Source organism: Nothobranchius furzeri, chromosome 14 (assembly GCF_043380555.1).
Source record: "Nothobranchius furzeri strain GRZ-AD chromosome 14, NfurGRZ-RIMD1, whole genome shotgun sequence".
Taxonomy (NCBI): Eukaryota; Metazoa; Chordata; class Actinopteri; order Cyprinodontiformes; family Nothobranchiidae; genus Nothobranchius; species Nothobranchius furzeri.
The window spans coordinates 36,946,107-36,969,219 of NC_091754.1; the positions used below are offsets into that span (position 1 = coordinate 36,946,107).

General features: G+C 43.8%; 2 protein-coding genes across 2 annotated transcripts; both read left to right on the forward strand.

Moving 5' to 3' along the window:
- Positions 1-1,655: 1,655 nt before the first annotated feature.
- idh1 (isocitrate dehydrogenase (NADP(+)) 1) lies at positions 1,656-9,444 on the forward strand. The gene is made up of 9 exons (XM_015965740.3): positions 1,656-1,803; positions 2,455-2,581; positions 3,490-3,781; positions 6,285-6,387; positions 7,802-7,979; positions 8,072-8,223; positions 8,322-8,462; positions 8,547-8,709; positions 8,903-9,444. The coding sequence occupies exons 2-9, from the start codon at positions 2,460-2,462 to the stop codon at positions 8,994-8,996; spliced, it is 1,245 nt and encodes a 414-aa protein (XP_015821226.1). The 5' UTR covers positions 1,656-1,803; positions 2,455-2,459; the 3' UTR covers positions 8,997-9,444.
- A 7,985-nt stretch (positions 9,445-17,429) lies between these two features.
- LOC107389442 (homeobox protein engrailed-1-B) lies at positions 17,430-19,647 on the forward strand. The gene is made up of 2 exons (XM_015965575.2): positions 17,430-18,215; positions 19,009-19,647. The coding sequence occupies exons 1-2, from the start codon at positions 17,681-17,683 to the stop codon at positions 19,323-19,325; spliced, it is 852 nt and encodes a 283-aa protein (XP_015821061.1). The 5' UTR covers positions 17,430-17,680; the 3' UTR covers positions 19,326-19,647.
- Positions 19,648-23,113: the final 3,466 nt, after the last annotated feature.

Sequence of the window (23,113 nt, forward strand, 5' to 3'; positions counted from 1 at the left end):
ATATTAGGTTCATATTACTTGCAAATATTAAAGTCAAAGTAAATAAAATATATTCTGTGTATCTTCATTTGTCTTTTTATAAAATATTTTCTCAGTCATTGAAGTTCTAAAGTTGTTTTGCTTTTTTGTTTTTGGACTGGGTGTTTTTACTTTAAATTTTGTTTGCTGCTTCTGTGTATTAATTTATTTATTTATTTGTTTTACTATTTTCTGTAAATCAAATCAGGTATTTGAGTTTTCATTTATAAGTTGATATGGTAAGTTATAAGGTATCTTAAAACTTATATTTATAATTTGACATCAGTTTACAAACTACAGCTAGTTCATCAGAAGCAGATCTTGTTGAACGTAATACATCATGGGAAATTGACAGGATAGGGGAAAACAGCTGGAAAGTGGAGTGAAATAAGGGGAGTTTCCTGCCAAAACTGATATATTTCATAGCCACTTTTCTAATGTTTCAAAAAAATCAAACCGTCTGATAATCGGTTAAAAATTGAGAAAGTTAAGAGTTGTTTAAATAGTGCATGCACCACTAAACACCAGTGTTAGAGGGGGGCAGCTGTCCGAAGTAAGATGGCCGCCGCGTACGGACGTCAGGGTCCATTGACGAACAGCGCGGGCGAGCCATCTAGTTAATATATGATATGTATGGGTCCTCTTATTATGTCGATGGTCCTCTTGCCCAAAGATATGTATATTAACACATCTGTTGTATGTTTATCTATGCTCTTGCCCCCCCCCCCCCCCCCTTCGCAAACAGCTGTTAAACATAGATCTTATGATTTAGAAAATGCTTAGCTGCGATTGACGTGTCTCTACATTTTAGATATTATCTTGCTAATTTTGTGTTTGTTCTATTTTTGCGAGCTGGTTAGATGCGAGCTTCGTTTCCAGCTGCTTCAGCAAACCTGTCCTCCTACCTCTGCAGCACGCTTGGAAAAAAACGCGTCTGCTCCCTGATTTGCTAATGGATGTTAGAGAACTGATCAGTGCCTACGTTTTCCAAAAGACGCACACATCGGCACATTTTTTTAGTGCCATTTCGCCATGTTGCCCAGGTTGTCCAGTAACAAACCGCTACAGTATCTGTGCTTGATTAATAAGATCTGGCTGTCTTTGACAACAGACATGCGCTAAATCAAGTCCGGGGGCGCTTTGTGTTAGATGCTGCGAGACAATGAAAACAGAATGAAGAAGAAGAATTTCTATAGCGCCTCTCAACATAAAATTCACGAGGCGCTTCACAAAGGCAAAAAATAAAAAATAATTCAGAAAATTGTTAAAATGAAAATGGTGAAAATATAAATCAGCAAAAAAATAGACAATTGTGATTAAAAAATGTTAAAAGAGAGAGTGAACACGAAAGAGGGAAATCAGTGGATCCTGAGGAAGGTGGAATAGGTGGGGAGAGCAGAATAAAAAGAGAGTGGTGAAGAAGGTCATACAAAAACCACTTTGAAGAAGTGAGTTTTCAGCTGCTTTTTAAAAGAGTCCACTGATTTGTGACGTGTTTGGCTTTCCATAACTCCTGACCCTCACGCGGGTGTCTCCCGTCTTTTTACGTTAACGGCTGGTCTGTCGGTGGGCGTGGACACCGACTAAATATCACGCCTCTTTTTGTGTAGGTTGATCCGATTCGCTGTTGGGATCCTTGGTCTTCTCTGATTGGTCAAACATCAAGTCAATATGCTCGCGCGGTGGAAGCCGGTGACTGTAGCCCTGTCCCCACTCTCCTCCTACCAGCCAGCTTGGTCCCGCATCTCGTCGCCGATTCCGTCGTGGACATTAATTTAATCAAAGGTAGGCAGTTGTAATTAAGTCACGGCTTCCGTAGAACGATATAACAGCAAGTTGGAGAGAAGTGAAACGCGCTCGGTTCTTATCTCGCTTTAACCACTAAGGGTCCGTTACGGACCAGAGGCTACTTCCTGGTTTCATGATTCGTGTTGTTTTTTATCAGGTCATTTGCCAACGAACGTTCTTCTCACATCTCATCTTAACGGTTTCCGCATTTCTGATGTGGATAAACCGCCTCGGGCAGCTTGGGCAGGTTGTCTCCCTCCATGTGTGGATGCTTTAGGAACATTGTGTAACAGCAAACCAGGGCAAACGTCAGCCAGGGATATGTCATGCTCTAATGCTGCAAACCCCAGACTTTAACCGCCTCAAAGAAGCATCTGTGCCTGTTCTCACTCCCTAACCCCAACCATATGACAGTGTGTGTTCCATGATTAGCTTCTACAGATTTACCGTTTAAGGCGATTATAGAGAATAAAATCTGGCTGAATCACTGCTCTGGCTACTCCCACCTCAGGCTGTGAATGAGCTCTTTCACCGAGAACACACTGGATCCTGTATTTTTACAAATCAGTCAAATAAAAAAGTGTGTGTGTGTGTGTGTGTGTGTGTGTGTGTGTGTGTGTGTGTGTGTGTGTGTGTGTGTGTGAAAAGGCACAATGTCTCAGAAGATCAAGGCCGGTGCTGTGGTGGAGATGCAGGGGGATGAGATGACTCGGGTTATCTGGGAGCTCATCAAAGAGAAGCTCATCTTCCCGTACCTCACACTGGACCTGCACAGGTGAGAGCCTCACTCATCAAATATCAAACATGCCCTGAAAATGTTCCATAGCATGATTGTGAGGGTGAATGATTAAACACATCATGTTATTCTAACAACCTGACAGACCTGCATGAGTTCTAACTGATCTTGTGTTTCTTGTTTAGCTTGCATTCATATACTCAGTACTGTCTGTTGAGGTTTTACAGCAAGGCTGCTTATAACAGTACGTCCAGTTGGGCGGTTCCTGACGAGCCCACTGGTCAGAGAAAAGGGCCAAGCCAGTCATCAGAAACCCCAGTGGTGTAATAGCCTGACCAAAGGACGAGGTTGAAGACACTGATCTCAAGTCCTTCCCTGAGACTGGACAGAAAGGAAGGACGATGAGCACCATTGAGGGTTTGAACCACCACAAGATTCTGGAGAGCATCAGTAAGAAAACCACCACGTATGAACTGCTGAGTGTAGGTGTCAGGCAGCGGAAACCCAATGTGGAGGAGGATTAGGAGGAACCTTCTTGGAGAGAAACAGTCCTACATAGCATGGATGAGTTGCTCCCTTTTATGTTTTCCATGGCAGCCATCTTGAATTTTATAACATCATTTAGTGATGTGTTGGACCTCCACCAGCTACAGCCACACCAACTATGAGATGGAAGAGAAGATTCCTGTGAGTCAGCCTCTGACAGCCTCCGTCGTGTTGTATTTGTGTAACCAACCGGGGTTCAACAGCCCAGACACACTGCTCTGTGGTTCTACTCTGATACTAGAGCAGGGTAGATGGTCTGGGGCTGTGCATCCTCACACTGTTGTGCTTCTGGCTTGTTTCCAGTCTGTGAATCACAATGGGTGAAATGTGGAACGAGGAAACAAAAATTTGTAAATTCTGACTAGCTTCATGCTAACTGGTATCCATTTCCTCCTGTAAAGCTATGACCTTGGAATGGAGAACCGAGATGCTACAGATGACAAAGTAACGGTTGAAGCAGCCGAAGCAGTTCGCCGTTACAATGTGGGCATCAAGTGTGCCACCATCACACCAGATGAGAAGCGTGTGGAAGAGTTCAAGCTGAAGAAGATGTGGCGCTCACCTAACGGTACCATCCGTAACATCCTGGGAGGCACCGTGTTCAGGGAGGCCATCATCTGTAAAAACATCCCCCGACTGGTGCCTGGTTGGCAGAAGCCCATCATCATCGGCAGACATGCACACGGAGACCAGGTAACCGGTCTTGAGCTCTGGAAGCCGTGGGGTCAGGAGGGGACTAAACGGTTTCCTGCTGCTCTGCCCTACTGGCTGAAAGTGAAATAACAGCTGTTATAAACAACTCTGCTATAGTTAGCACTAACAACAAGTTACGACTAAGATGAGCCAACTAATACTAATATAAACCACAGAGTAAAAAGATCCACACTGTTGGACAAAAATATTACATTACCAGTAGCAACAAAGCCAGGTCACTATCAGTCCATGATTGCGTAAACTCCTTCAGCTTCCCCAAACTAGCGTAGGCCGTGCTGATGTTCACTCTGGTTTTAGCTTTTTGCCTCACCTCCAAAAACATTACTCTTACATTTACTTCCAGGCTCTGCCATGATGCCAACAGAAAAGCAGACTTTTTTTTTTCTTGTGCTGTTTTGATAGTCAGCGAATTGAAAAAGCTAACTGCTAGCCTTTAAATTGGCTACCGGCACAGAAAATAGTAGGGATGCACCAAAATGAAAATTCTTGACTGAAACTGACGAGGAAACCAAGGCCGAAACACCAAAATTATTATGTCAATAATTAGAACCACAGCAAGGAAACGTAGCGGGAAAACAGGTAAACAAAACTGCTCTGTGTTTTAAAAAAGAACTACAGCATGGAATTAGAGATACGACACAGCAAGAACACATCTAAGATGTTCAAAGCCTTTGTGTCATTCGTACCCTGACTGAACCCCACATTAAGTCATTCACTGCCAGCCGTTTGCTAGCCAGAAAAACCCTTCGTTGCCAGCGTTTTTACTGTTTTTTTTTAAGAGACAGAATGTTGCGCGCTAGGATGATGTTGATGCTAAAACAACCAAAACAAAGCAGAGACTCACCTCTTACATCAGAAAGAAGCCGCGTGTTTTGAGCGCTATCTGTTCTTTCATAATCCGTTGTTGAATTGTGATCGGCAGAAGCTTTTCCGGTTCGCGCTTCACTTTTTTTTACAGCAGCAGCCCAAAACGATCTGCTAACACATGGATTTCTACTTCTTGACCATGTGTCGAGATGAGTCGTAAGCTTGGAACTTTGGCTGAGATTCAGACTCTGGCACAGAAGGTGGATTCGATCAAAGAGAGAGTTGACGGGACCGCACGGTTGGGACTAGATTAATTTACACCATTATTGGATCTAGAGGGGTTGGAGACCAACAGAACTTTAAGACGGAGAGGAAATTATCTCTGGCCCCAAAACAAGTTCTTATCTGACTCTGGTGCCCTTGAGCCTGTGAGGCTGAAGCGAATACCCCCCCCCCAGAAGAAATGTGGAATGCTGCCGTCGACATGGCAACTCTGTCTCCCTATCCCAGCCTGGGCAGGACTGCGACCGGTGAAGGTCATGGGTGAAGGTCATGGAACCGTTTCCAGGAGTCACTGTGCTCTCTAACCCAACGACCTCCCACCCCTGTTCAAACGGAGGTGACGAGCGCTGCTTATCGCGGCTGCATGCACTGATGTGTGGAGAGTCCCAAACCCTACCTCCCCACCTAGTGGACACTTATGTTGTGTGATGTCTGAAGTCTGTTGCATTTCTGTCTGAGGTGTTGTTTGCAGAGCAAAGCTGCCCTCCCTGTGGAGGGTAACTCTGAAGTGCCTTTTTTTTCCTCCACCTGAACCAATCCTCATGTAAACTCTCTGATCTCTATTAAGGTAGCGCGACTCGGTTTGTGAATGACCACAGTCACCAATTCTTATCATTTGTCTATGCCTATGTATGTCTGTCTGATCTCAGAATTGTGTGTACTGAAACTCTAATTTCCCTCTGGGATTAATAAAGTATCATTGAATTGAATTGAATGTGTCGTACGCGGATGAAGATCGGCTTTAGAGCTGGGATGTTTGTTCTCACGGTGCAGGGGCTCGTTCCAATGCCCACACAGTAAAAAAAAATGCAAATGACGACTTTTGTCATCAATGGCAGTGAATGAGTTAAAAGAATTGGTCAAAGTGTTAAAAACGTCTTGGTGAGGAGCTGGAGGAGGAGGTGTGTGTGTGTGTGTGTGTGTGTGTGTGTGTGTGTGTGTGTGTGTGTGTGTGTGTGTGTGTGTGTGTGTGTGTGTGTGTGTGTGTGTGTGTGTGTGTGTGTGTGTGTGTGTGTGTGTGTGTGTGTGTGTGTGTGTGTGTGTGTGTGTGTGTGTGTGTGTGTGTGTGTGTGTGTGTGTGTGTGTGTGTGTGTGTTACATAATGGTGTTGCTAGGACACACCTAGTCAATAATTATCTTGGATCTTTGGACCTGTTGCAGCACTGTGACCAAACTAAATATGAGACTGGCTCTTGACCCAGTGGACACGTCAGCAGTTCTCCAGTCTGAGATCAAAAATGCAGCAGGAGAGTCTAAATGCACATTAGATATGAGCACCATGTTGATTTGTGTCTGTTCCTGAACCGGTACCGGCCTATGACTAAGACTTATGCTGTGTGTATGTAGCCATATTGTTTTCCAGTATTTAACTACCAACCCCTTCCCCCTGTAGTACCTAGCCACGGACTTTGTGGTGCCGGGCCCTGGAACGGTGGAGATGGTCTACACACCCACAAATGGAGAACCGGTCAAATATGTCGTCCACAAGTTTGAGGGTAAAGACAAAAGTTTGACATCCACTCTAAAACTAACTGCTGATCATCAGATGAATGGATAATCTGTCCTTCATGTTTATCATCCTACTCTTAGAATGATTTAGAAAATCAAAGCTGAGACCTAAGAATCTTAAAATGGATGAGGCTCTAATCAAGCCTAACCCCTTCTACCTCAGACAGATCAATCATTGCTCATCTAATTTCTGGAAAACAGACATATTTTAGTCTCGAGTCTTTTTCTACACAGGAGAAGTGATAAGTTTAGGATAAGTAAAACTGTCCCTGACCCACTCTGGTGTGTGGTGAAGGTCAACTGTCTCTTGTGGTTTTCTCTCTAGTTGCATCCTGCTGTGATTTAGACCAACTCACTTTTCTACATTCACACTTCCAGTTGGCTGCAGAAACTGTAAAAGAAAGCAGAACCATAATCTCCTATTTACATTTCTGTTCCATAAAGGGATACTTGGCAACTTTTTCATATTTTTAAATCATTTTCTTGAGCCGGTTTGTGGTAAAATGACCCGTTACAGAGTTATGGAAATGTCACCCAGCCCCTGTCTCCTGTGGACAGAATATTCCACTTGCAGCTTCACAGTTGACAATCCACTCTGCTGAGATGACATACCTGGCGCTGCAGTCTGGCTCATGTTTAAGATCAGGAACACACCTGATTTGTTTAATTTAGTGATGAATTTCTCCTGTAGACACACCAAGAAAGGCCGGGGAGATGTTTCAGCTGTTACATAGTCTCCTACACCTATCTGCTGCATTAGCGTCTGATAGAAAACAGATGGTGAAACTCTAGGATTAGAAAAAACACATCTACGTCACACTATCACTTACCATTCATGGACTCACCCATCTTGACTCACGACGGGGAAGGCTGCTGTTGGTTTGGCGTTCAGGAAACAGCAGAGAACAACTCAGCTGCTCGAAGATTACAGTTAGCATTAGCAACATCGCCTAAAAGCAGAACTCCTCCAGGCTTTTTTTACTGGTGGAGATAAAACATCAGTGTTGGAGAGCAATCAGAGTCAGTGGTAGAGTCATGTTGCTGTTAGCCAATCAGAGGAGAGATGTCCAAATATCAGGAAGTAATTCCAGATCCTGCTGTCTGAAGCTACTTTGTCCTCTAGCTGATGTGTCCTTCCTGAAACGGGTGCATCTGAGCTTTTGTCCCTAGAACGACTTGCAACGCTTTCATTCCTACTAGAGACCACTTCAAATGTGTTGAAAGTATGAGTAGAGTTGACCTTTAACCCCTTCTGTTCACATCTAACTGACCTTTAGAAGACTGAAAGCTTGAGAAGTAAAAATACAAAAACTCAAAATATGAAAGCTTAGAGATTAGAAAAACTAAATCAACCATGAGCAGGTGTTCTAGACTGGTCTGATTGTGTTTGTGTTTGCTCAGGAACTGGGGGTGTGGCCTTAGGGATGTACAACACAGACAAGTCCATCAGGGACTTTGCCCACAGCTCCTTCCAGATGGCTCTGTCTAAATGCTGGCCTCTGTACCTCAGCACCAAGAACACAATCCTAAAGAAATATGACGGTCGCTTCAAAGACATTTTCCAGGAGATCTATGAAAAGTAAGCATTTTAAAATGCACACGTGACTCCCTTAAAGCGCCTTTACCTTATGTAGACCAGAAGTAACGGTTGGTTTGTCCTTGGTCTGTTAGAGAATATCAAACTCAGTTTGAGGCTAAAGGAATCTGGTACGAGCACCGGCTGATAGATGACATGGTGGCTCAGGCCATGAAGTCTGAGGGAGGCTTCATCTGGGCCTGCAAGAACTACGATGGGGACGTACAGTCAGACTCTGTAGCACAAGGTTGGTGCAACGAGCACATTATTTCATTATTATAACTTTTATGCTTTTTCCTCTGTCCATCAAAAGGATTCAATGTCTGTTTGTTGGAACTGTTTCAGGTTATGGTTCTTTGGGCATGATGACCAGCGTGTTGGTCTGTCCTGATGGGCGTACCGTGGAGTCGGAGGCTGCACATGGGACCGTGACCCGTCACTACCGACAACACCAGCAGGGAAAAGAGACGTCCACTAACCCCATAGGTAGAATCGTCCTGCATAATACATCCTGAGTGAGTGTGACGGGATTTGTAGATGTTTCCTGACAGCAGTGTGTGTTTGCTTCAGCCTCCATCTTTGCATGGACACGGGGCTTGCTCCACCGGGCCAAGCTGGACAGCAACGCAGAGCTGCGCTTCTTTGCCGAGTCTCTGGAAGCCGTCTGCATAGAAACCATTGAAGCTGGTTTCATGACCAAGGATTTGGCGATTTGCATCAAAGGCTTGTCAAAGTTAGTTTTTGTCTCTTTCAGAGATGTTCTCAACAAAACGTTTAAACATTTCCTCATCTTTGCATGTTTTTGAGTCCATCTTCACCAAATGATGGTGTCTTTTAGTCTGTCCTCGATATTGTGAGGTCTAGAAACCTTTCAGTGTTTACTCATCTCCTGTCTTCACTTTGTGAACGTGTTTTGTGCTTCTCAGTGTGACAAGCGCCGACTACTTGAACACGTTTGCATTCCTGGACAAGTTGGCAGAGAACCTGAAGGTGAAGCTAGCCAGCCCGCCCAAGCTGTAGTTGGTGGTCCCAGCTGCAGCGCGTACACACACACACAGCACATTAACACAGGCAAGTTAAGTAGGAGGTCTACATGAGGACAAAGGCCTCCGGCCTGTGGCCCAGCTTCAGCCTCCAGGAGTCCTGGAGTACCAGTGGTCTCATGTCGGCTTTAGCCTGATGACGATGAGCTGATCTGATCTGTGCTGGGTGGGGGGAGGGGAGGGGGGTGTAACCGACTTGCAGCATCTTAATACCAGAGTGCCTGGGAAGCAGCTTGTGTTGTAACACAGCTGAGTCTACACACATTCCATTTTATTTTAAATGTTGATCTGATTTCAGATAATAAAACTGTGTGTCACCATGTTGATTAAATAGTAATGAACAGAGATTCTTTTTAACCTGTGTGTGTGTATGTGTCCATCCATCAGCCTTAATGTTTATTATAATAAACGTTAACCTGAGTAAAGCTACTAGTTTGTCTTGGTTACCCATGTGATGGTAAACTGTAGCATAGAAATCTAGACCGACGCAAAGTAATTTTGCTCTGCAAGTCAGTCTAGCCACACCCTATTAGCGCCCCAGCAGGCAAGGCCAGTCTGGTGGCATGCCAATCACAGCGCTCTTATCGGTGTGGTGGGCCAATCACAGCGCTCTTATCGGTGTGGTGGGCCAATCACAGCGCTCTATTGGTGTGGTGAGCCACTAACAGCACTCTATCGGTGTGGTGGGCCACTAACAGCGCTCTATCGGTGTGGTGGGCCACTAACAGCGCTCTATCGGTGTGGTGGGCCACTAACAGCGCTCCATGAGGTTGGTGGGCCAATCACAGCAGAGCAGAGAATATCAAATATTTCTGGAATCCCTTATTAACATCAGAAGTACTCTACCATTGTATCAAGTAATACCTGGACTTTATTTCCATCATTGCTTGATGAGATATTTTGGCTGTAAAAAGTCAAGAGGCCCCTGGGCCTATAGGTCTGGATTGGCCTGCACCGGAGGAAGTTGTATTATCTTACACTTTAATCATCTATCTACAACAGCCAGGAGGAGCTAGTGTGTTTGTTTTACTATCATCTAGATACTGCGATGTTGCGGTGGTGGCTGGTGTAAGAAACTATGCCTCCTATAAAAGCTGTGCCTTGTTAAGATGAGACGGGTGTCAGCATGGCTGTGTCTACAGACGCTGAAGCAGCAGAATGAATTCTACAATGAAATGTTACATCTGCAGCAAGAAACCTTGCAAGGTGGTGATAGATGGAACACACAGGAGGCTGGATGGCGTGATGAGAGACGTACAAGAGCCGAAGACAAGTTTGTAGTTTACACAAAGCAAAATGGAGGAGATAACAGGACACAAGGTAATTGAAGCCAAGTTAGCATCTTTTGAAAGTGGGATATAGAGGTTTAACAAGACATCGATGAATTGTTTGCAAGATTGGATTACACTGAAAATCAGCACAAAAGGATAAATATCATTGATGGGATACCAGGTGCTAAGGGAGACAAATCTAATGACTTGGAAATTAAGGTTCAACAAATAATCTGGAGCTAGATGGTACCAAGATTGAGATGGATCGCGTCCAGAGGATTGGTTATCACCAAGAGGGAGGAAAGCCAAGAAAAGTTATGGTGAATTTACTTCCTTTAAAAGACAAACAGTCCATCTTCTCTTTTGTCAAAAAGCTGAAGGGGACCAACATCTACATGAAGATGCAGAGCAACAGAAGGGAAAAGAACTCTGGCCTAAACTAAAAGCTGCGAGAGAAAGGTGAAAGAGCATGGCTGAGGTATGACAAGCTGGTCATTGGACAAAAAAACTGAACTAACTGAAAGGGAATAACACTGAGAGCAGTCGTTGATTTAAAACTGTGACGTTTTAATATTTTGTTGTTTTTGACCAATAGATACGAGATCCAATAAGGAAACAAACCCCCTTTGGCAAGTTTCTCTAAAAAGGGCCTAATCATTAGTCATTTAAATACATGCAATCTTAGAAATAAGATTGCTGAAATAGCAAGATTGTGCCAAAAAGAGAACATCTGTGTTTTGGCACTATCAGAAACACATTTGGATAAATGTTTAGATGACTCTGTTGTAGCAATTGATTATTATCTCTACAGGAGAGACGGGTAAATATGGTGGGGGTGTAGCCTTATACAATAACGACAATATAGCAGTTTTACCAAGAAACGATATGTGTGCTGAAATTCAAATGTTATGGCTTCAGATCCACACGCCTCACTCTAAGCCTTTTCTGGTTGGTTGCTGTTATCGGCCTCCCAGCTCTCACGTGTGTCATTTCGAAAAAAATATGCGACACTTTAGACCGAGCGTCTAAGGAAAACAAAGATTTTTCTCCTAGGGGGATTTTAATGTAGACTGGTTTTTCAAACAATGTCACTCACGCAAGACGGTCTTCCATGGCTAGCATATGTAACCTCACTCAAATGGTCACGTCACCCACTAGAACATACCTCGGCGCAAATGGCAAAATGACCTCAACTTGTATTGACCTGATATTTACTAGTAATCTGGATCTGTGTTAATGTTAACACACAACACACACACCTTCACTGTGCGGCATCATGTCGCTGAGCTGTATCGGGCCACATCACCTCATCCACATCGCAGACTCCATTGTCTCTTGCCATGCACCGCGTGAAAAACGCCCTGGACTGGCGAATCCATCCTTGTAAGGCCTCCACTGGGATGTCACCACAGGTCAGCTCCATTGCCCTTAGGAGGTTCTCTCTAGTGTATGGTTGTCTGTCATAAACCTTCCATCTCCACGATGAGAAGAACTCACCTATAGGGTTCAGGAAAGGGGAGTAGGGTGGCAGACAGACATTTAAAAAGTGGTTACTGTTGATGGTGAACCACTCTGATTTGGTTTGTTCTGTGGAAGCGGACATTGTCCCAAATGATCACATAAATGTGATGTGCGGGCCCAGGATGGTGTTGTTGGCGGTCCAGGAGGATGTCTTTTAGCTCCTCTAGGAAGGTGAGGAGAAGTTGGGTGTTGTAAGACCCAAGGACAGCATGCCGGTGGACAAGCCCCTACGAACGCATGGCCGCACAAAGAGTGATATTACACCCCCCCACCCCCGTTGGCCAGGAACCTCAGAGATGGCTCTTTGGCCAATGATGTTACGGCCCCTTTGCCTTCGTTTCTGCAGGTTGAAGCCAGCCTCATCCAGGAAGAGGTACTCATGAGGTCTGGCCATCGCATCCAACTGCAATATCCTCTGTGAATATGTGAAAGTGCACAGGTGTTCAGAACAACAGTCAATCAGGTAGCACAGTATTGTCCAAAACTAATGCAGGCCACTGAGCAACACAGTATATCCACTAATTGTACTGTGAACATGGATGTATTCTTACTTGCACATACTCGTAACGTAGGTCTTTGTGTCGCGCAGAGTTGCGCTCAAAGGAAACCCTATAGACCTGTTTCATCCGCATCTTTAGGCGCAGGAGAACTTGGTCTATTGTGGCCAAGCAGACATCAATGCTCTCAACGCTGACATTATCGGCAATGACTTTGTCTCTGATCTCCCGGAGTCTGATGAGGTTGTTCTCACGAACCATATCCACAATGATGGTTTCTTGTGCCTCTGTAAATATGGCAACCCTCCCACCTCTATGTGGCATTCTTTCAACTAAAGAAAGAAACATGTGTTGTCAATTGACATGTACAACAACAACTGATTTGAAACCAATATACTACTTTCACAGGCTTGTAAAACTGTATTGTGACAAAGAAAGCAATAGAGTACAATACCTGTTGTGTTGTCTGAATGCCCTGATAATGGTGGCCACGGTGAACCTACTCAGGTTTGGACAGACTCCTAGTCCTGCTTCAGCCGTTGTCATGCCATGGACAATGACATGGTCAATGACCGTTGCTCGCATCTCTTCCGTAATGATGGTGCGAGGTTGTCTTGCTCTCCCTTCTGGACCTTCTCCTCTCCCTTGTTGGCCTCCTACTCTTCCTCCTCTGATTTGAACTCCTCTTCCTCATTGGCCAGCTCCTCTTCTTCCATGGCCAGCTCTTCTCCCTCCTCTGACTCGAATTCCTCTTCCCCTGACTCTGCCTTCATCCATCGTGTTTGTTTGGAATCTTCAGCAAACTGTGCACTCTGAACTTGCTTTTATACATGTGGTCACAGCATTAGCAACAAGTGTCTTCAATTTTGAGTCGTTGTGTGTAATGAATGACGACAGGTGTGTTCATTGTGTTCAATTAGTGCTGACTGTGGCAAGCATTTGGCATCACATGAGCTTTCCTTTGAGAATATGAGCAGAGTTCTTTTGCAGCTTGTGTTTTAGCAAGGAAACGTGTTTAGATTTATGAGAACGGAGGATTGTGTTTTGTGAATTGTCTTCATGTGAAATGCGTTTATGATGTTGGAAAATGATGGCTAGATTTAGTAAATGTGTTTAGACAACTGGTCATTTGGTTTAGAGGATTGGCTTTTGTGTTTTAGCATTTGAGAAAAACTGTAAACATCTCCAAAACTGAGTGTATGGCCTTTTGCAGCAGCAATATGTTATCAAAGACTACTTCAATAAAACTGCAAATGAATAATACCAAGGTGGAGCAGGTCACCAAAGTCAAACTGTTGGGCGTTAGAATAGACAACTTATTTTCCTGGTCAGATCACGTTGACCATATAGTCAGTATGGTGGGTTGAGGAATCTTTATGTCAAGAAAGTGTTCTACATATTGTTCTACCACTGTATTGAAAAATGTTGTTTAAAGTCTTGTTTTACCTCATTTACAGTACTGCACAGTAGCTTGGTCCAGCAACATCTAAGACAACTGCAAATAGCTCAGAACAGAGCAGCCAGAGTAGTTTAGAACTGGAGTTATCCTAGTGGCTCCAATAAGAGAAAGAAGCAGCGTGCTTCATAAAAGCTTTAATTTTCACTTCTGACAGTGACGTCGTTTTTCGATGTAAACGTCAAAGGAAGCAGAAAAGGAAAGACAATGGAAAATGTTTAAAGGGAGGAAAACATAGATCAAAATGGAAAATAGAAAAAAATACAGAGGCAAAAGCACAGGAGCCCTGACAGGAAAAAGAAAGCACTCAAAGGGAGGGAAATACAGGAAAAAAGAGGAGGACTAATAAAAAGGGAAAATAACTCAGAGGGGAGAGTTTTGTAAATCCAGTTAAAAATAAGATTGTCGAAAATTTAGTGTAAGGGGCCCCATGTCTATGTTTGCCTTGGGCCCCCAGATTGCCAAATCTGCCCCTGCTGAGCTGAATTCTGAACTTTTTTGAACACTTACCCCTCCCCTCGGGTATGTTCCCTGAGACGCTCTGAGCTCAATTTTATTCTGCATATCAAAAATACAACCACAATAGGATTTTATCACCTTTCTCCCATTTCTCTGTGTTGCCAGCACAGAGGTGTTCTTGTGTGTTTGACTAGATTATTGTAATGACCAGGGGTCTCATTTATCAAGCTTGCTTACGCACAAAACGGGGTCGGAAAACTGCGTAAGCAACTTTCCATGCAAACTTTGGGATTTATGAAAGAAAACTTAGCGTAAAAATGTGCGCAACTTTAAGTTGACTAAGGACCTGGCTAACGCACATGCTGGACATGGAGAGCACCTGCAGTGCTGCTGCTGAGAAGATACAATTATGAAATCCTGCAGCATTATCACTTGTACTGCCCCCCCTCCCCAGTTTTATAAATGAGACCCGTGCTCTCTGGTCTACTCAAAAGGAGTATTTCTAGCCTACAAACACTCCAGAGTCCAGCAGCATGTGTGCTGACGAGGACCAGAGGGCGGGAACATATTACACCAGTTCTGAAATTGCTGCAATGGCTCCCTGTATATTTTAGGATCAGTTTTAAGGCTCTTTTATTGGTTAATAAATGTTTCCATGGTCTTGACTTGGACCATTCTATTTAGTCGACCTTCTTTTGAATTATGAGGCCCCGCGGTCTCTGCAGGTCCTCTGGTCTGGGCCAGTCTGCCGGAGCTCCTCAGCACTGCTGAAAGTGTTGATCATACTAGCTTGGCTTTTAATGAATCTACTGAAACTATTTTAAGCAGATTATTATAATTTTTTTTACCTCAGTGTCCAGATGTTTTATTTTTTTGTTAGGGTGTGTAGTTTTGATGTGTGAAAGCTGTCTTAATCCACATCCACTGTTGTTGTTTTTTCATGTAAAGCACTTTGTGCTGATATTATCATGAAAAGCGCTCTACAAAAAAAGTCTAGAACTTTTAAGACAAATGTGAGAGAGCCACTTTATTATTAATGTTCACAATATGGCTCTACTATGTCAGAATGTTGTAAAGAGGCATGAAAAAACATTTTTAAAGCTAACTTGTTTTCCTAATTAGCTTTAAATTATATTTTTGATCATGTATTACCATCTGTACTTGAAACTGCCTTCTTGTTTTCTTTACTTTTCCCCGTTCTGCCTTTTTGAAACCAAAGAAATAAGAGACAAGCAGCTGAAGGTAAATGACTTCCATTGTTTACCCCCGAGGTGTTGTTGCAGATGACTCCTGGGACTTCTTCACTGATAGTCCAAGCAGGGTTTAGGAGGATATTTGACCCCCAGGGTCACTTATGAGGCCTTCTTTAAGTTAAAGTGGTAAAGAAGTGCTTGTGAAATGAATTTATAATTATATATTTATTTAATTTTATTTCTAAACACAGTTTGTATTGGTGACACAGCTTCAGTGTTAGCTGCACAGACCTGAGCTGTTCCACTCTTTAATATAAAAGCAGAAAAGGTTTTGATCATTGTCGACATAATTAAAAAGAAAGTAACATAAAATATGAGGATCACGTAAATCCAACCAGGAACCCGGCTTGTGTGTGGATGGGGGGTGTTGCCTGTCTCTGACCAGCAGGTGTCCCTCTGATGTCATGTTATGTCTGCTGTAGACTCAGCAGCACAGGTGGAAGTCCAAAAATCAGAATATGGTGCAAAACTCATTTTACTAATCAGCTTAGAAGGTGAAACCAATCTGTGAGACAGACCCATTCCATGCAAATCCAGATGTTTCAGCCTTTGTTTGTTTTAACTGTGATGATTATATCCTACAACTGATGAAAACCCCACATTCATAATCTCAGACTATCAGAATATTGTGAAAAGGTTCAATATTCTAGACTCAAAGTGTCACACTCTGATCAGCTGATGAATCCAGAACACCTGCAGAGGGCTCCTGAGCCTTTAGATGGTCTCTCAGTCTAAGGTGAGTTACTGACATGGACTTTTGCACCAGATTCTCAGTTTCACCTGCTAGAGGCTTATTTAATCCTGCTGAAGCTGAAATCATTATTGATTTTAGCAGCTGGTAAAATAATTTTAGATCCAGTCAAACTTTTGGAATCCTGCTCTGTTGTTTCCATTTTATAGAAATATTTAGCAACACAACAAAGCAGAGTGATATCCTGACAAGGGCAGACAATGAGTGTTTTGTAAACACATTGTGCATCTCTCTGTGGTGAAGCTGATCATCTCAGGATGCAGGTTTACCTGAGGATGTTAGCCTGATCCAGGGTCAGTGTGTCTGCATCTCAGCATGAAACAGGGAAGTGGGAGTTTATTGGGAGAGCATGAGGAGGAGCCATGCCGCAGCAGGACCTCCAGAAAAACCAACCCGGAGGTATAATTAATGACACTAATTAGGTGGTTCTGTGTGAAGCCTGGGTCCGTATTCAGCTGAAAACCCGAACATTTAAAAGACGCTTTGATGGAGCGTTTGGCGCGGTGATGGAGGCACATCGGTCACTTTTCTCCCGCGTCAGAGATGAACGCGAGGCGGGAAAATGAATTAAAACCTAAATTAACCGCAGACAGCTCCAGTCTTTCACTCGCAGATAAGCGCGTCCTGCGGGACAATGACATCCTGACAGCAGTGAGAGGAGGTGCGCCTTTATAAGCACGACACAAATAAAATTAGGATTATGGATTAGATTGGGACATTTTCCTCACGCGTCTTTCCTCTTTTGAACCTTGTGGAGTTTGGGACAAATAAAACCTGTTACTACTGCAGGTGAGCTGGCAGCTGATTGGTTGCTTTGGACGCAAGGACCTTGGTGATGGATCTGGACGCGTTTCTCATTTGTTTTTGGACACCACCAAATTCCCAGCGATTTGTGTTGTGCGAATTCGCCATTTCCAACCAAACAGCGAACAGATGATGGGGATCCGTGTGTCCTGGTGCATGAGAGCAAAAGCTGATGTCCAAACGCCAGGAGCGAACCCATGTCACGGCCCAGGGCTGAAGCACGTGCGTGAAAAAGGCTGTGGAATGAGCAGGATAGTAATAATAACACACACACACACACACACACACACACACACACACACACACACACACACACACACACACACACACACACACAAAGACTTCTCTCAGATACTTTATTGGACGACGTCACCTGATGTTTAGCTCTGTCCCGGGCTGTGATTGGTCCGCTGCTCAGTAGGTTGTTTTGGACGCGCGTGCGTGTGCTTCTGGTGTGATGCAGGCCCTGGCAGAATCTGCTGTCATACAACCGTGGAAGCATATGGTGCGTGAGAGCAGTGAGGAGCCGCTGTGGAGCGACAAGCATGCACCGGAGCGCGTGAGGGTTTCTCCTGACAGGATGCTGCAGGGCTGCTGCTGCAGGACACACAGCGGGCTGGAGGGACACTTCCTGTTTGTATGAGAGGACATGAGTGAGCAGCGAAATTTGAAGAGTTCGGATAGCAGTGAGGGGGAGAGTGTTCCTCTGTCTCCCAGCCTCCCCTCCCCTCTCCTCCGACCCTTGCAGGGGGCCCAGCAGGCCCACAGGACCACCAACTTCTTCATCGATAACATTCTGCGGCCGGACTTCGGCTGCAAGAAGGAACCCGACCGGGAGGGTGTTTACCCGGTATTCAGCAGTGCGAGCATCCCTGGGACACCGGGCCTGGACTCCTGCTGCAGTAACGACAGCACCTCCTCCTCCTCCTCCTCTGCGTCCTCCAACGCAAGTCCTAAAAAGAGCAAAAGGAGCTGCACAGGAAGCACAGATGCAGACATTTCCCCTGAAAGTTACAATGTTGTGAAAGCAAGTGGGGGGGAGAACACCACCACCACCTCCTCCTCCACCACCACCTCCTCACTAGTGCTCCTGAACGGAAACGGAGCACCTGCTGCAGACAAGAAGTCGCTGCTGTGGCCTGCCTGGGTCTACTGCACCCGGTACTCAGATAGACCCTCCTCTGGTAAGACAATAAACCCATTCAGAACAACAACAACAACAATAACAACAAACCTTGTGTCTCATTTTGATAAACCAATTAAAGATAGATCGATGATAGCTTTAATAATCAAATTTAAATAACAACTTTTATTTTCTCATAACAATTAGCAGTATTATTTTAACAGTATAATATTTATTATGAAACTATCCGTGATTCGTTTTTCTCGATCAAAGGTTTTGTTTAAAGTTATCAAGTGCGCAGAAAACTGAACAAACTCGCATTTATTTATTATAACAATGATTTTCTTTAACCCACTTTAGAATCAAGCTTATTATTGTATAATTTGTTTTTCTTATTAATTTATAAATCAAATATAACTAAACGAAAAAGTAAATGAATGCGCCAAAAAAATAAAAATGCATTAAAGGAGAGTAAATTCAAAGATGGGTGTCACAAGAGTTTTTATTCTAGTCAACCTATTTACCGCAGTTGGAATAAAAAATACTAAAATACTCGTGTGTTTGCATGAGTCAAGTTTTAGTTTGATAATCTTAGAGAAATTGTATTATTATTATTTTTGTTATTATTATTATTATTATTATTATAATTATTATTATTATTATAGGGTTAGTGGTTATATGAGTATTTGTTTCCATATATTTCACGCTGTTAAGACACCTAACCATCGCATAATAATATTAGCAATAATAACAATAATGATAATAAATGTTTATCGTCTTGTTTCCGCTCCCTAACAGACTCTTATTCGGGTATATTCATATTTCCGCTCGGCTGTCTTTTGTCCTTACTGCAGGCCCAAGAACGCGGAAACTGAAGAAGTCCCAGAGTGGCCGCGAGGACAAGCGGCCGCGCACGGCCTTCACGGCCGAGCAGCTGCAGAGGCTGAAGACGGAGTTCCAGGTGAACCGTTACATCACGGAGCAGCGGAGGCAGACTCTGGCCCAAGAGCTGAGCCTGAACGAATCCCAGATTAAAATCTGGTTTCAGAACAAGCGGGCCAAGATTAAAAAGGCCAGCGGTCTGAAGAACGGACTGGCGCTGCAGCTGATGGCGCAGGGACTGTACAACCACTCCACCACCACCGTCCAGGAGGACAGGGACAGCGACTGAGCAGCAGCCAGTCCCCACTGGACCAGACCAAAGATTTTAACAGACAGCCTGAATCGAATTCATCCTTTCATCCTGCTGCAATCACGTTGCCTTTGTGCTCCGCCAGCGCGCGCACGGCGCACCACCTCACGAGCCAGAGGCTACCAGGGAGATCCGATGTTCAGCTGAAGCACCAATAGGCTCCTGGCCTCTCCCGGAACTTTGATTCAAGCAAATTTGAAATGAAAAAGAATTGTTTATGTTCCTTCTTGGACCCGAGCTGAGCAGGTGTGTAAACAACAAACGGGCACATCCCAAATAATAAAATGAGCTGTTCGCTCGACCAGTCCAGTGTTTTTATTTGAAAGTTCAGAAAAATTTCTTTTTCTCTTGATGTGGTGAAATAAAATAAAGTGAAACTAAGGGGCGCAAACTAACAGCACTTCTGAACCTTTGAACAGGTGAGTCTTAAAGCTGCATGAACGTAATTTTTTTTTTGGGGGGGGGGGGGGATATGTCCCCCCCACTTTCTCCAAAGTCAAGTTTTCACCCCTGCACTTTTTACCAATACTTTATATTAAATTGGCACTGGTTGAGCTCTAGGACCAAGCAGAAAACAATCATTTGTGTTGAAGCCTGTTTCCCATTAGAATATACTGTAAAGACCCCCCACACACACACACACACACACACACACACACACGTGTCCCCCCCCCCCCCACCCCCCCCCCCCCCCACCCCCCACGTCTAAAGTGAAAATTACGTCCATGCGCAGCTAAAGCCAATCTGCAAACACTCACCTCTCCCTGCCAGGGAGCCTAAGTCTCCTCCATTTCCGGTCGGCTCCCAGGAAGAACGAAAAAAACGAATGCAAGTCAACGGGGCTCAAAAACATTATTTTCTGATCCGCTTTGCCTTACGCCCTGGATCGCACTAATGATGGGTGTTTCGACCACGCCAGTCACCAAAAGTTTGTAATTAGCGTGACGCAGCACGTGACAAATGTGACTTCACCACAGAATCTCCTCTAGCATAGCTGCTACTTAACACGTGAACAGATTTATGGTTCTCTCCTCCTGACGGAAGGATTAGAAGTTTTCTGAACTTACAGGTTTTGTCCTTGTGTTTTTGGTGAAGCGCTTTGTCTTCCTGGACTTATTTTCACTCAAAACCTAAAATAGCATTTCCCCATTCCAAAATAAACGCATTCTTGGTATTAAAATGTGTCTTTAAAATTCACAGACATCATATGTGAAATCCATGGCACATAACAATTAGAAAATACCGTTTTTAGCCCCGTTGACTGTATTCATTTTTTCGTTCTTCTGATGGCCTGTGGTCTGGAAGTATATGGGTGTGACTTAGGCTCCCTATCATCCCTGAATCTGGTCCACCGGTACTGGAAATTCACACTTCCAGAGTGCACAAGATAGTGCTAAACACCAGTCACTATTTTCTGGGTCCAAACATCTTTTGTGTTCCATGACTTCAGATGGTGTGTTTCTTTTTGAGACGCTGGTAGTTTGTCCTGAAGCTGCAGTGGTAGCAGCCTTCTCTGGTGTTACCGAGCAGAGAGCCTCTCACACCTAATTCTGTTGCTAAATACCTGAGTGTGTGATGATTGAGGAACCAGGGTAGCATGGCAGTGCAGCCAGACCAACAACCAGATAGTGCAATGGTTGGTTTTGGTCAGAAATGTAATGGTGAAGGATTTCAACACTTTAGTTTCTTTTTTTTATTCTCCACAATATATTTATACTATGTTAGAGCGTGGTTAAGAGGCACATAATGTTTAAGCTAATTTGTTTTGTTGCTTTAGGATTCAGTCCAGTCGGTGAGCAGAGAAACATATTTATCACTTTTATTTTAGTTTATTTGGAACGATTGTTTACTCGTTTTTCTATTGGAAACTGAGCTGCAGTGTGTGTGTGTGTGTGTGTGTGTGTGTGTGTGTGTGTGTGTGTGTGTGTGTGTGTGTGTGTGTGTGTCTCAGATCACTGGGTCATGTGAGTGCTGAATCCATATTCATATCTGCTGGGCTCCTCTGCCAGATATACAGATATGAGAGCAGTTCAGAGTCCTACAGAGCATGAAATTGTCTCCATCTCTGAATTTTCCATGAAGCATTCCTCCTCACATCCTGGAATACCTGGAGTGGCTCTGCAGGCAGGGAGGAGAGGAGAGGAGAGGAGACAGCTACAGTTCAATAAGAAAAGAGAAATACAGTCAGGCATCTGGTGATTTTATTTTGAACATCCATCCATCTGTCAAGTTTTTATCTGATTGTAGTTTTTTTAACCTGCTGATAAAACATTGAGATAAAATAAAGTTTAAGAAAATCTAAGTTTTATAATGTGAACATTTATTTTCTCAACAAATCACTGAATAATATTTAAATAGTTAGATTCAAATCAATTAGTAAATAACAGGACATCTATCTATCTATCTATCTATCTATCTATCTATCTATCTATCTATCTATCTATCTATCTATCTATCTATCTATCTATCTATCTATCTATCTATCTATCTATCTATCATGTTCTGGATTAGTAGGAAGTCCCGCCTCGTGTTCCGGATTATGTGGCAAGGTGGAGAAGCGAGGGTCTGGGCGGGATTTGATCCCCAGACTCCCAGGTGAGAGTCACACGCGCTAACCAGTCAGCCAAAGGGACATCCCCTTGGCCAATAGCCAGGGCGCATGATCAGTCGGGATACAGTGGCACTCATCCTGTCACAATTAGAAGGAAGTCCAGCCCCATGTTCTGGATTAGAAGGAAGTCCGGACCCATGTTCTGGATTAGATGGACACCTGAGCTCTGACTCTCTTGAATCTTCATCTTTCTGTGGAGTTCCTGCTCACTGGGTTCAGATGAATCTCCTATCAGGTCGTGGAGATCATCATAATCTTCAGTGTTGGGGAGTAATGGAGTACTTGTACGTTACGTTTGTAGATTACTAACTATGAGTAACTGTATTCCATTACAGTTACTATTTTTAAACATTGTATTTAGAATACAGTTAGCTTCATAAAACCAATGGAATACTTGTGTGTTTTCCACTTTCCACCCATGATTAATAAATAAATACATTATGGGCAAAGTGTCTCCGTGTTGTGTAGAATATGTAGTCTGGCCCTGGTCCATTGACGGCTCTCAGTCGTGGGGTGGGATCAACGGTTCTCTTTCAAACTGTCTCCACATGCTAAGAAACTACCGCTAAGGATGTTGGTCAACAAGGCAGATGCATCATTTTCTAAATAAACTTAAGACAGAAACAAAAAACAAACAAACAATATTTTACATAACATTTATCACACACACACACACACTCATTTATAAAAGCAGATAGATACAAGGCCTAACCCACCCTCACCCAACCTCAACCTTCTCCGTCCCACTTCACAGGACTATAACAGCCCATTACATTCAGGGCTATGGAGCTCATTAATACCTAATTAGATTATAGATACGGGTGCTGTTGCCCTTGTTATAAAGGGGACGGTGTGACAAGGCTCTGAGTGACACCAGAAATGATGAGGGGTGTTATCCTGAACTGAACCTCTGACCCCAATCAGCTTGAGAGGGTCAGAGCATGGAACAGAACAGATTGAAGACAGACTACCAGGGGAAATATGGTACCTAAAGAATACTTTCAGATTCAAACGAGGAGGAGGCATGCTCCATCTGCATAAAACACACACACACACACACACGCACGCGCACACACACACGCACAGAGCGCCACACACACACACACGCATGCACACACACACACACGCACACACACGCACACACACACGCATGCGC